At 48.6% G+C, this 14,743-nt stretch overlaps 1 protein-coding gene across 3 annotated transcripts in view; it reads left to right on the top strand.

The window, feature by feature from the left end:
- The first annotated feature begins 3,113 nt into the window (after nt 1-3,113).
- Nucleotides 3,114-14,743, top strand: part of slc5a5 (solute carrier family 5 member 5) — a 97,464-nt gene continuing 85,834 nt past the window's right edge. Inside the window, exon 1 of one of the 3 annotated variants that reach the window (XM_043721428.2) lies at nt 3,114-3,779. In XM_043721428.2, coding sequence (XP_043577363.2) covers nt 3,417-3,779 — 363 coding nt within the window. In that variant the 5' untranslated portion in view covers nt 3,114-3,416. Of the gene's footprint in view, nt 3,780-7,354; nt 7,768-11,062; nt 11,755-14,743 lie in introns of those variants that run through there. The other 2 variants (XM_087975958.1, XM_087975959.1) reach the window with 2 other exon arrangements.

Genomic DNA, 14,743 nt, shown 5'->3' with positions numbered 1-14,743 from the left:
TGTTTTATTGAATATTAAAAACAGAGCACTAAAAGGGACGTCATCAAGGAGCTGTGTTGTCATTAATGGTGGTGGTGGTGGCGGTAATATCATTGGAGTCATAATCCAAGAATTGAGGTTAATGCTCTAGCATTGGAATTAGAATTAGAATTGGGTTTTATTATCACATGCACTCAAATACAGGGAACACAGTGAAAAGTGTGAAATGTTGACATTCACAGTGCTACCTCAGGTACAAAGTACTTGTGTACAAAGTCTGAGGTAAAGAGTACAAAGATAAAGAAATAAAATGTCAACATTACAGTTCCTCTCAGTACAAAGTAGTAAATAAGAAAGAACATTAAAAATTCCAAATTGCAGGCCTTCTTTAGCCATGGACCTGCAGTGGATCCACGCTGGGCTTTTCCCACGAGGGCTCGATCTCTTCCTCGCACTGGGCTGTTAAATCTCACAGCAGGAGATGGTGACGTTTGAGTTCAACAGGGGAAAAGAAACCTGGCCATTTAAAAACAAAATGGCGATTACTGTCAATTTTTGTATCTGCATTCGGCCACCTTTGTAATATTGTGTGCAGTTCTTGTTGCCACACTGCAGAGGGGCTGGGGAGGCTTTGGAGAGCGTGCAAAAGAGGTATACCAGCATGTTGTTTGATTTGGAGTGTCTTAGCTACAAAGAGATGTTGAATAAACCAGGGTTATTTTTGCAAGAGCACTGGAGGCTGAGGGGTGAATTGAAAGATGTAGATAAAATTATGAGAGCAATGGATATTTGGAGTCTTTTTCTAAAGGCGTAAATGTCAAATACTAGGGGACACAGGTTTCAAGTGAGAGAGGGAAAATTGATTCGACTTGATTTATTATTATCACATGTGTTTAAGTACAGTGAAAAGTATTGTTTTGTGTGCAGTACGGGTAGATCATACCATTCAAAGATCATAGGGTGATAGAACAGAGCGAGGAATACAATGTTACAGCAACAGAGAAGGTGAGCAAAGAGCAAAATTAACATTAAATTAAAGATTTCAGAGATCCATTCAGATATGGAGGGCGGCACAGTGGCTCAGTGGTTAGCACTGCTGCCTCACAGCACCAGAAACCCGGGTTCAACCCCTGCCTTGGGTGACTGTGTGGAGTTTGCACATTCTCCCAGTGTCTGCGTGGGTTTCCTCCGGGTGCTCCGGTTTCCCCCCACAGTCCAAAGATGTGCAGGTCAGGTGAATTGGCCATGCTAAATTGCCTGCAGTGTGAGGTGGATTAGTCAGGGGTAAATATAGGGGGATGGGTTTTTCTTTGGAGGGTCGCTGTGGACTTGTTGGGCTGAAGGGCCTGTTTCTACACAGTCGGTAATCTATTCTAATCTAAATATAATAACAGTGGGGAAGAAACTGTTCTTGAATCTGTTGGTCCGTGTTTTTAAGCTTTTGTATCTTCTGCCTGATGGAAAAGGTTAGAAGAGATTATAACCGGGGTGGGAAGCGTCTTTGATGACATTGGGGCTGCCTTCCCGAGGTAGCGAGGAGTGTAGACAGAGTCAACGGATGGAAGGTTGGTTTGTGTGATGGACGGGACTTGTGTTCAAAACTCTCTGTAGTTTCTTACGGGCCTGGGCAGAGCAGTTGCTGTACTAAGCTGTGATACATCCGGATGGGATACTTTCAGTGGTGCACCTGCAAAGATTGGTAAGAGTCATTGCAGACATACTGAATTTCCTTAGGCTCCTAAGGAAGTGGAGGTGTTGTTGTGCTTTCTTGATCATAGCATCAGTGTCGGTGGATCGGAACAGATTGTTGGTGATCAACACTCATGGGGACTTGATGCTCTTGACCATCTCCACGCCTGCCCCAGTCTATCTTCACTGATTGCGGTCTGTTGGTCAGGAGGTTGGGGATCAAGTTGCAGAGAGTGGAGCAGAGAACTAGGTCACAGAGTTTGGAGATTATAGTGTTGAAGGTGGAGCTGTAGTCAATCGGCAGGAGCCTGGCGTAGGTATCCTTGTTATGCAGGTGTTGTAGGGATGAGTGTAGGGCCAGGGAGATGGCATCTGCCGTGGACATGTTGCGATTGTGGGTGAGTTCCAAGGGATTGAGGCAGGATGGGAGGCTGGAGTTGATGTGAGCCATGACCAACCACTCGAAGCACTTCATATTGACGGAGATCAGAGACACTGGGCGGTGGTCATTGAGGCACACTGCCTGGGTTTTCTTTGGTACCGGGGTAATGGTGGTCTTCTTGAAAGGAGATGTGTGAGGCAGGCTTTTTACACAGAGGCTGGTTGTAGCCTGGAACCTGCCCTGCCAAGGGAGGTGGTAGAAGCAATAGCAAAGTTTAGGAGGCATTTAGAGAGATACACAGACAGGCCAGGAATGGAGGGATACAGAGCATGTGCGAGCAGATGGGATCAGTTCAAAATGGTTATGGTCAGCACGCACATGGTGGACCGAAGGGCCTGTTCCAGTGCTGTCCTGTCCGATATCCTATGTCATTGGCATAGAGACTACAACAGTCAGCATTTCAACTGGATGCTGAAAAATGGATCCTGAGCCAGCATCTGTGGAATGAGAATCAAAGTCAGTGTTTCACATCAATGACCTCGCGTCAGAACCATGAAGGTGAACGATCAGAGGCTTATCAATGAGGAGCACCAACGTCTATTTCTCAAGACAGGTTCCTGCTGGAATTTACTCAGAATCAGCTCCAGGAAAAATCCAGCTGCAAACCTCTGAGGGAAAAGTGGCGTAAATGTTAAGCGCTCTGTGAGCCAGCACCCACTCCGGGAAATTCCCAGCTTCCTTTTCAAACAAACTCATCAGAAACGTCCAGGTGAAGTTTTTACTGTGGAGCAAAAGTAGGGGTTAAGGGTTTGATTAAGAAGCAATGCTGTTGCTGTATTTCTGTACCATGACAAGGGAAAGCATCTCCTTGTTGCTTTCAACAGGTTAAAAGTCCAACAAGGTGAGTCCTACTTAAGATACGCCCACTGACAGCCCAACAAGCTTAGTTTCATAAACACGCCTACTTCTTAATGCTACTTTGCATTCACTGCGTTCCCTCCAACGCTTCCAAATTAAAGGAAGCAAAAACTGAAATATATTTATCCGCGATAGCACTGTGACAGGTTGGAGTGAAGCACTGTTTCATCTTACAACAAGAAGCACTTTCATAGGAAGCTTGATGAAGGCTGTTGCTTTCCCTCAAGGTTTTGTGTTTCATTAACATTGTATTTGTCTCTGATTTGGACACGCAATTTCTTGGTTACTTCCAAAGAGGAAAGAAATGACCAGCTCGTGTCAGGCTGAACTGGCCTCAATGTCTTTGGACCCTTTGGACGTTTCACTCCTGAATCGCCGCCATCGTTATTAACTTGCATTTGACATTTCATTCTCCTGAAATCCACATGCCCTCGTTGGAGAGTGGATCATGGATGCAGCAGCAATGAAGCCAACAAGGATTACCTTTTCAGCCTGGGACTATGTCCTCTTCGCTGGGATGCTCCTGATTTCCACAGGGATTGGGATATTTTGTGTCACTCGGCGTAGTGGCCAGCAGAAGAAAGCAGATGACTTTTTCACTGGAGGGCGACAGATGTCGGCACTGCCTGTGGGTCTGTCCCTGTCAGCCAGCTTCATGTCCGCTGTGCAGGTACTGGGAGTCCCAGTTGAAGCATATAGCTACGGGGCTAAATTTATTCAGATGTGCCTGGGCCAGACCCTGAACGCTGTCCTGACTGCCTACCTCTTCCTTCCTGTTTTCTATCGGTTGAGACTGACCAGCACCTACGAGGTAAGCCTGTTTGAAACTGCCTGGTGGATGGAGGAATGGTTTGTGTCCTGTCCCTGAGGAGAGGTTGAGTAGGTTGGGCCTGTAACCCTTGGAGCTGGGAAGAATAAGAGGAGAGCTTATTGAAACTTTTAAGATTATTCCAGAACTTGACAGGGTGAGAGGGGAAAGTCTTAAAAGGGACTTAAGGGGCAACCTTTTTACACAAAGGGTGATGTGTGTATGGACTGAGCTGCCAGAGGATGTGGTGGAGGCTGGTACAGTTATAACATTTAAAAGGCACCGAGATGGGTATATGAATAGGAAGGATTTACAGGTTAGGGGACAAGTGCTGGCAAATGGGACTAGATTATCTAATCTGGTCGGCATGGACAAGTTGGTCCGAAAAATCTGTTTCCGTGCTGTATGTGTCTATGACTCTATGACTATGGTGCAGAGAGTTTGTTTCCCATTCCCTCCAACCCGATGGCATCAACGTGGATTTCACCAGTTCCCTCATTTCTCCTCTCTCACCTTACCCCAGTTCCAACCTTACAGCTCAGCACTGCCCTCATGACCTGTCCTACCTGTCCATCTTCCTTCCAACCTATCCACTCCACCCACCTCTCCGACCTATCACCTTTACCCCCACCTCCATCCACCTATTGCACTTCTCCCCAACCCCAAACCCCTCCTTCTTAGCTCCCCACCCCTGAGGCTCCCAGCCTCATTCCTGATGAAGGGCTTATGTCCAAAATTTCGAATCTCCTGCACCTCAGATTTTGCCTGACCTACTGTGCTTTTCCAGCAACACAATGTGGACTCTGATCTCCAACATCTGCACTCCTCACGGTCTCCTGCTCCATCGAACAGCAGCACCAATGGGAGGGCGATGGCTGCTGCTGGTACTGCACCCACCCAAGCTCAATTTGTCCCTCACTGAACCCGCAAGCACCAGATACTTGATCACACTCAGAGACGGCTTCCTGTGTTTGTGGTCTGGTGTGGGTCGGTGTGGACATGGACAATGTTAAAAAGCACACAACGCCAGGTTATAGTCCATCAGGTTTATTCGGAAACACAAGCTTTCGGAGTGCTGCTCCTTCATCAGGTGGTTGTGGAATAACCTGTTGGACTAAAACCTGGTGGTGTATGATTTTCAACTTTGCACACCCTAGTCCATCACCGGCATGGACCGTGTTGGGATTTTCAGGAAGGGAAGTCTGCAGAGAAGGTGAAGAGCAACACTAAGTGTCGTTGAATATGTTGGTGTCCACCCCGATTATCTTACCCATCTCTCTCAACTCCATTTACCACCCACACCTTCCCACACACAGACCTATCACACCCCCATATCACCTATCCCATCCTACTGGTTCACAACCCACACCGTCCCACCCATCGCCACCTCCCCCCACACACAAACCCCCCCAACACCTCCTCATCCCTAACCCCTACTCAGACCCCTCTCATCCCCATGCCCTCCACCTACTCACCCTTCCTCCCCACTTCCCACTGTGTGTAGCTTCTTACGGGCCTGGGCAGAGCAGTTGCCGTCCTCAGCTGAGTTACATCCAGATAGAATACTTTTAATGGTGCATCTGTAAAGATTGGTAAGAGTCATTACAGATATACTGAATTTCCGTTGCCTCCTGAGGAAGTAGAGGTGTTGTTGAGCTTCCTTGAACACAGCGTCAGGGTGGGTAGACAAGGACAGATTGTTGGTGACCATCTCTCTTGTGGACTTCATGCACTTGACCATCTCCACCTCAGTCCCATTGAAACAGACGGGGTGTACCCTCCACTCCACCTCCTGAAGTCAATGACCAGCTCTTTTGTTTTGCTGGCATTGAGGAAGAGATTGTTATCTTTACACAGCACCACCAAGCATTCTATCGCTCTCCTGTACTCAGTGTTGAGATTGTTTGATCTCCAGTCTACAATGCTGGTCTCATCAGCCAACTGTAGTTGGAGTTAGGATGAAATATGGCCACATGGTCATGTGTATAGTAAGGGGTGAGATTGCAGCCTTGTTGGGCCCCGAGTTGGGGATTGTCGTGGAGGAGGTGCTGTTGTCTATCCTCACTGATTGTGGTCTGTTGGTCAGGAAGCTGAGGATCCAGTTGCAGAGGGCGGAGCAGACACCGAGGCCACGGAGTTTGGAGATTATAGTGTTGAAGGTGGAGCTGTAGTCAATAGGCAGGAGCCTGGCGTAGGTATCCTTGTTATTGCAGGTGTTCCAGGGCTGGGTGTAGGGCCAGGGAGATGGCATCTGCCGTGGACATGCTGCAATTGTGGGTGAATTCCAAGGGATTGAGGCAGGATGGGAGGCTGGAGTTGATGTGAGCCATGACCAACCACTCGAAGCACTTCATATTGACGGAGATCAGAGACACTGGGCGGCGGTCATTGAGGCACACTGCCTGGGTTTTCTTTGGTACCGGGGTAATGGTGGTCTTCTTGAAAGGAGATGTGTGAGGCAGGTTTTTTACACAGAGGCTGGTTGTAGCCTGGAACCTGCCCTGCCAAGGGAGGTGGTAGAAGCAATAGCAAAGTTTAGGAGGCATTTAGAGAGATACACAGACAGGCCAGGAATGGAGGGATACAGAGCATGTGCGAGCAGATGGGATCAGTTCAAAATGGTTATGGTCAGCACGCACATGGTGGACCGAAGGGCCTGTTCCAGTGCTGTCCTGTCCGATATCCTATGTCATTGGCATAGAGACTACAACAGTCAGCATTTCAACTGGATGCTGAAAAATGGATCCTGAGCCAGCATCTGTGGAATGAGAATCAAAGTCAGTGTTTCACATCAATGACCTCGCGTCAGAACCATGAAGGTGAACGATCAGAGGCTTATCAATGAGGAGCACCAACGTCTATTTCTCAAGACAGGTTCCTGCTGGAATTTACTCAGAATCAGCTCCAGGAAAAATCCAGCTGCAAACCTCTGAGGGAAAAGTGGCGTAAATGTTAAGCGCTCTGTGAGCCAGCACCCACTCCGGGAAATTCCCAGCTTCCTTTTCAAACAAACTCATCAGAAACGTCCAGGTGAAGTTTTTACTGTGGAGCTAAAGTAGGGGTTAAGGGTTTGATTAAGAAGCAATGCTGTTGCTGTATTTCTGTACCATGACAAGGGAAAGCATCTCCTTGTTGCTTTCAACAGGTTAAAAGTCCAACAAGGTGAGTCCTACTTAAGATACACACCACTGACAGCCCAACAAGCTTAGTTTCATAAACACGCCTACTTCTTAATGCTACTTTGCATTCACTGCGTTCCCTCCAACGCTTCCAAATTAAAGGAAGCAAAAACTGAAATATATTTATCCGCGATAGCACTGTGACAGGTTGGAGTGAAGCACTGTTTCATCTTACAACAAGAAGCACTTTCATAGGAAGCTTGATGAAGGCTGTTGCTTTCCCTCAAGGTTTTGTGTTTCATTAACATTGAATTTATCTCTGATTTGGACACGCAATTTCTTGGTTACTTCCAAAGAGGAAAGAAATGACCAGCTCGTGTCAGGCTGAACTGGCCTCAATGTCTTTGGACCCTTTGGACGTTTCACTCCTGAATCGCCGCCATCGTTATTAACTTGCATTTGACATTTCATTCTCCTGAAATCCACATGCCCTCGTTGGAGAGTGGATCATGGATGCAGCTGCAATGAAGCCAACAAGGATTACCTTTTCAGCCTGGGACTATGTCCTCTTCGCTGGGATGCTCCTGATTTCCACAGGGATTGGGATATTTTGTGTCACTCGGCGTAGCGGCCAGCAGAAGAAAGCAGATGACTTTTTCACGGGAGGGCGACAGATGTCGGCACTGCCTGTGGGTCTGTCCCTGTCAGCCAGCTTCATGTCCGCTGTGCAGGTACTGGGAGTCCCAGTTGAAGCATATAGCTACGGGGCTAAATTTATTCAGATGTGCCTGGGCCAGACCCTGAACGCTGTCCTGACTGCCTACCTCTTCCTTCCTGTTTTCTATCGGTTGAGACTGACCAGCACCTATGAGGTAAGCCTGTTTGAAACCGCCTGATGGATGGAGGAATGGTTTGAGTCCTGTCCCTGAGGAGAGGTTGAGTAGGTTGGGCCTGTAACCCTTGGAGCTGGGAAGAATAAGAGGAGAGCTTATTGAAACATGTAAGATTATTCCAGAACTTGACAGGGTGAGAGGGGAAAGTCTTAAAAGGGACTTACGGGGCAACCTTTTTGCACAAAGGGTGATGTGTGTATGGACTGAGCTGCCAGAGGATGTGGTGGAGGCTGGTACAGTTATAACATTTAAAAGGCACCGAGATGGGTATATGAATAGGAAGGATTTACAGGTTAGGGGACAAGTGCTGGCAAATGGGACTAGATTATCTAATCTGGTCGGCATGGACAAGTTGGTCCGAAAAATCTGTTTCCGTGCTGTATGTGTCTATGACTCTATGACTATGGTGCAGAGAGGTTGTTTCCCATTCCCTCCAACCCGATGGCATCAACGTGGATTTCACCAGTTCCCTCATTTCTCCTCTCTCACCTTACCCCAGTTCCAACCTTACAGCTCAGCACTGCCCTCATGTCCTGTCCTACCTGTCCATCTTCCTTCCAACCTATCCACTCCACCCACCTCTCCGACCTATCACCTTTACCCCCACCTCCATCCACCTATTGCACTTCTCCCCAACCCCAAACCCCTCCTTCTTAGCTCCCCACCCCTGAGGCTCCCAGCCTCATTCCTGATGAAGGGCTTATGTCCAAAATTTCGAATCTCCTGCACCTCAGATTTTGCCTGACCTACTGTGCTTTTCCAGCAATACAATGTGGACTCTGATCTCCAACATCTGCACTCCTCACGGTCTCCTGCTCCATCGAACAGCAGCACCAATGGGAGGGCAATGGCTGCTGCTGGTACTGCACCCACCCAAGCTCGATTTGTCCCTCACTGAACCCGCAAGCACCAGATACTTGATCACACTCAGAGACGGCTTCCTGTGTTTGTGGTCTGGTGTGGGTCGGTGTGGACATGGACAATGTTAAAAAGCACACAACGCCAGGTTATAGTCCATCAGGTTTATTCGGAAACACAAGCTTTCGGAGTGCTGCTCCTTCATCAGGTGGTTGTGGAATAACCTGTTGGACTAAAACCTGGTGGTGTATGATTTTCAACTTTGCACACCCTAGTCCATCACCGGCATGGACCGTGTTGGGATTTTCAGGAAGGGAAGTCTGCAGAGAAGGTGAAGAGCAACACTAAGTGTCTTTGAATATGTTGGTGTCCACCCCGATTATCTTACCCATCTCTCTCAACTCCATTTACCACCCACACCTCCCCACACACAGACCTACCGCACCCCCATATCACCTATCCCATCCTACTGGTTCACAACCCACACCGTCCCACCCCTCGCCACCTCCCTCACACACACAAACCCCCCCAACACCTCCTCATCCCTAACCCCTACTCAGACCCCTCTCCTCCCCATGCCCTCCACCTACTCACCCTTCCTCCCCACTTCCCACTGTGTGTAGCTTCTTACGGGCCTGGGCAGAGCAGTTGCCGTCCTCAGCTGAGTTACATCCAGATAGAATACTTTTAATGGTACATCTGTAAAGATTGGTAAGAGTCATTACAGACATACTGAATTTCCGTTGCCTCCTGAGGAAGTAGAGGTGTTGTTGAGCTTCCTTGAACACAGCGTCAGGGTGGGTGGACAAGGACAGATTGTTGGTGACCATCTCTCTTGGAGACTTCATGCACTTGACCATCTCCACCTCAGCCCCATTGATACAGACGGGGTGTACCCTCCACTCCACCTCCTGAAGTCAATGACCAGCTCTTTTGTTTTGCTGGCATTGAGGAAGAGATTGTTATCTTTACACAGCACCACTAAGCATTCTATCGCTCTCCTGTACTCAGTGTTGAGATTGTTTGATCTCCAGTCTACAATGCTGGTCTCATCAGCCAACTGTAGTTGGAGTTAGGATGAAATTTGGCCACATGGTCATGTGTATAGTAAGGGGTGAGAACGCAGCCTTGTTGGGCCCCGAGTTGGGGATTGTCGTGGAGGAGGTGCTGTTGTCTATCCTCACTGATTGTGGTCTGTGGGTCAGGAAGCTGAGGATCCAGTTGCAGAGGGCGGAGCAGACACCGAGGCCACGGAGTTTGGAGATTATAGTGTTGAAGGTGGAGCTGTAGTCAATAGGCAGGAGCCTGGCGTAGGTATCCTTGTTATTGCAGGTGTTCCAGGGTAGGTGTAGGGCCAGGGAGATGGCATCTGCCGTGGACATGTTGCGATTGTGGGTGAGTTCCAAGGGATTGAGGCAGGATGGGAGGCTGGAGTTGATGTGAGCCATGACCAACCACTCGAAGCACTTCATATTGACGGAGATCAGAGACACTGGGCGGTGGTCATTGAGGCACACTGCCTGGGTTTTCTTTGGTACCGGGATAATGGTGGTCTTCTTGAAAGGAGATGTGTGAGGCAGGTTTTTTACACAGAGGCTGGTTGTAGCCTGGAACCTGCCCTGCCAAGGGAGGTAGTAGAAGCAATAGCAAATTTTAGGAGGCATTTAGAGAGATACACAGACAGGCCAGGAATGGAGGGATACAGAGCATGTGCGAGCAGATGGGATCAGTTCAAAATGGTTATGGTCAGCACGCACATGGTGGACCGAAGGGCCTGTTCCAGTGCTGTCCTGTCCGATATCCTATGTCATTGGCATAGAGACTACAACAGTCAGCATTTCAACTGGATGCTGAAAAATGTATCCTGAGCCAGCATCTGTGGAATGAGAATCAAAGTCAGTGTTTCACATCAATGACCTCGCGTCAGAACCATGATGGTGAACGATCAGAGGCTTATCAATGAGGAGCACCAACGTCTATTTCTCAAGACAGGTTCCTGCTGGAATTTACTCAGAATCAGCTCCAGGAAAAATCCAGCTGCAAACCTCTGAGGGAAAAGTGGCTTAAATGTTAAGCGCTCTGTGAGCCAGCACCCACTCCGGGAAATTCCCAGCTTCCTTTTCAAACAAACTCATCAGAAACGTCCAGGTGAAGTTTTTACTGTGGAGCAAAAGTAGGAGTTAAGGGTTTGATTAAGAAGCAATGCTGTTGCTGTATTTCTGTACCATGACAAGGGAAAGCATCTCCTTGTTGCTTTCAAAGGGTTAAAAGTCCAACAAGGTGAGTCCTACTTAAGATACACACCACTGACAGCCCAACAAGCTTAGTTTCATAAACACGCCTACTTCTTAATCTACTTTGCATTCACTGCGTTCCCTCCAACGCTTCCAAATTAAAGGAAGCAAAAACTGAAATATATTTATCCGCGATAGCACTGTGACAGGTTGGAGTGAAGCACTGTTTCATCTTACAACAAGAAGCACTTTCATAGGAAGCTTGATGAAGGCTGTTGCTTTCCCTCAAGGTTTTGTGTTTCATTAACATTGTATTTGTCTCTGATTTGGACACGCAATTTCTTGGTTACTTCCAAAGAGGAAAGAAATGACCAGCTCGTGTCAGGCTGAACTGGCCTCAATGTCTTTGGACCCTTTGGACGTTTCACTCCTGAATCGCCGCCATCGTTATTAACTTGGATTTGACATTTCATTCTCCTGAAATCCACATGCCCTCGTTGGAGAGTGGATCATGGATGCAGCAGCAATGAAGCCAACAAGGATTACCTTTTCAGCCTGGGACTATGTCCTCTTCGCTGGGATGCTCCTGATTTCCACAGGGATTGGGATATTTTGTGTCACACGGCGTAGTGGCCAGCAGAAGAAAGCAGATGACTTTTTCACTGGAGGGCGACAGATGTCGGCACTGCCTGTGGGTCTGTCCCTGTCAGCCAGCTTCATGTCCGCTGTGCAGGTACTGGGAGTCCCAGTTGAAGCATATAGCTACGGGGCTAAATTTATTCAGATGTGCCTGGGTCAGACCCTGAACGCTGTCCTGACTGCCTACCTCTTCCTTCCTGTTTTCTATCGGCTGAGACTGACCAGCACCTACGAGGTAAGCCTGTTTGAAACTGCCTGGTGGATGGAGGAATGGTTTGTGTCCTGTCCCTGAGGAGAGGTTGAGTAGGTTGGGCCTGTAACCCTTGGAGCTGGGAAGAATAAGAGGAGAGCTTATTGAAACTTTTAAGATTATTCCAGAACTTGACAGGGTGAGAGGGGAAAATCTTAAAAGGGACTTAAGGGGCAACCTTTTTACACAAAGGGTGATGTGTGTATGGACTGAGCTGCCAGAGGATGTGGTGGAGGCTGGTACAGTTATAACATTTAAAAGGCACCGAGATGGGTATATGAATAGGAAGGATTTACAGGTTAGGGGACAAGTGCTGGCAAATGGGACTAGATTATCTAATCTGGTCGGCATGGACAAGTTGGTCCGAAAAATCTGTTTCCGTGCTGTATGTGTCTATGACTCTATGACTATGGTGCAGAGAGGTTGTTTCCCATTCCCTCCAACCCGATGGCATCAACGTGGATTTCACCAGTTCCCTCATTTCTCCTCTCTCACGTTACCCCAGTTCCAACCTTACAGCTCAGCACTGCCCTCATGACCTGTCCTACCTGTCCATCTTCCTTCCAACCTATCCACTCCACCACCTCTCCGACCTATCACCTTTACCCCCACCTCCATCCACCTACTGCACTTCTCCCCAACCCCAAACCCCTCCTTCTTAGCTCCCCACCCCTGAGGCTCCCAGCCTCATTCCTGATGAAGGGCTTATGTCCAAAATTTCGAATCTCCTGCACCTCGGATTTTGCCTGACCTACTGTGCTTTTCCAGCAATACAATGTGGACTCTGATCTCCAACATCTGCACTCCTCACGGTCTCCTGCTCCATCGAACAGCAGCACCAATGGGAGGGCGATGGCTGCTGCTGGTACTGCACCCACCCAAGCTCAATTTGTCCCTCACTGAACCCCCAAGCACCAGATACTTGATCACACTCAGAGACGGCTTCCTGTGTTTGTGGTCTGGTGTGGGTCGGTGTGGACATGGACAATGTTAAAAAGCACACAACGCCAGGTTATAGTCCATCAGGTTTATTCGGAAACACAAGCTTTCGGAGTGCTGCTCCTTCATCAGGTGGTTGTGGAATAACCTGTTGGACTAAAACCTGGTGGTGTATGATTTTCAACTTTGCACACCCTAGTCCATCACCGGCATGGACCGTGTTGGGATTTTCAGGAAGGGAAGTCTGCAGAGAAGGTGAAGAGCAACACTAAGTGTCGTTGAATATGTTGGTGTCCACCCCGATTATCTTACCCATCTCTCTCAACTCCATTTACCACCCACACCTCCCCACACACAGACCTACCGCTCCCCCATATCACCTATCCCATCCTACTGGTTCACAACCCACACCGTCCCACCCATCGCCACCTCCCTCACACACACAAACCCCCCCAACACCTCCTCATCCCTAACCCCTACTCAGACCCCTCTCCTCCCCATGCCCTCCACCTACTCACCCTTCCTCCCCACTTCCCACTGTGTGTAGCTTCTTACGGGCCTGGGCAGAGCAGTTGCCGTCCTCAGCTGAGTTACATCCAGATAGAATACTTTTAATGGTACATCTGTAAAGATTGGTAAGAGTCATTACAGACATACTGAATTTCCGTTGCCTCCTGAGGAAGTGGAGGTGTTGTTGAGCTTCCTTGAACACAGCGTCTGGGTGGGTGGACAAGGACAGATTGTTGGTGACCATCTCTCTTGTGGACTTCATGCACTTGACCATCTCCCCCTCAGCCCCATTGATACAGACGGGGTGTACCCTCCACTCCACCTCCTGAAGTCAATGACCAGCTCTTTTGTTTTGCTGGCATTGAGGAAGAGATTGTTATCTTTACACAGCACCACCAAGCATTCTATCGCTCTCCTGTACTCAGTGTTGAGATTGTTTGATCTCCAGTCTACAATGCTGGTCTCATCAGCCAACTGTAGTTGGAGTTAGGATGAAATTTGGCCACATGGTCATGTGTACAGTAAGGGGTGAGGACGCAGCCTTGTTGGGCCCCGAGTTGGGGATTGTCGTGGAGGAGGTGCTGTTGTCTATCCTCACTGAGTGTGGTCTGTGGGTCAGGAAGCTGAGGATCCAGTTGCAGAGGGGGGAGCAGACACCAAGGCCACGGAGTTTGGAGATTATAGTGTTGAAGGTGGAGCTGTAGTCAATAGGCAGGAGCCTGGCGTAGGTATCCTTGTTATTGCAGGTGTTCCAGGGCTGGGTGTAGGGCCAGGGAGATGGCATCTGTCGTGGACATGTTGCGATTGTGGGTGAGTTCCAAGGGATTGAGGCAGGATGGGAGGCTGGAGTTGATGTGAGCCATGACCAACCACTCAAAGCACTTCATATTGACGGAGATTAGAGGCACTGGGCGGCGGTCATTGAGGCACACTGCCTGGGTTTTCTTTGGTACCGGGGTAATGGTGGTCTTCTTGAAAGGAGATGTGTGAGGCAGGTTTTTTACACAGAGGCTGGTTGTAGCCTGGAACCTGCCCTGCCAAGGGAGGTGGTAGAAGCAATAGCAAAGTTTAGGAGGCATTTAGAGAGATACACAGACAGGCCAGGAATGGAGGGATACAGAGCATGTGCGAGCAGATGACCCCGCATCAGAACTGTGAAGGTGAACAGTCAGCAGCTCATCAATGCAGAGCTTCTATCCCTCAAGACAGGTTCCTGCTGGAATTTACTGGGCATCAGGTGCCACCAGCTGCAGACCTCTGAGGGAAAAGTGGCTTAAATGTTAAACGCACTGTGAGCCAGCATCCACTCTGGCAAATTCCCAGCTTCCTTTTCAAACAAACTCATCGAAACGTCCAGGTGAAGTTTTTACTGTGGAGCTAAACAAAGGGTTAAAGGTCTGATTAAGAAGCAATGCTGTTGCTGTATTTCTGTACCATGACAAGGGAAAGCATCTCCTTGTTGCTTTCAAAGGGTTAAAAGTCCAACAAGGTGAGTCCTACTTAAGATACACACCACTGACAGCCC

This window comes from Chiloscyllium plagiosum, unplaced genomic scaffold (genome assembly GCF_037043375.1).
Source record: "Chiloscyllium plagiosum isolate Xiang-an unplaced genomic scaffold, Cpla_swu_hap1 HiC_scaffold_28, whole genome shotgun sequence".
Taxonomy (NCBI): Eukaryota; Metazoa; Chordata; class Chondrichthyes; order Orectolobiformes; family Hemiscylliidae; genus Chiloscyllium; species Chiloscyllium plagiosum.
Note: the sequence above shows the minus strand (reverse complement) of the source record. Positions and strands in the feature narration are given on the sequence as shown.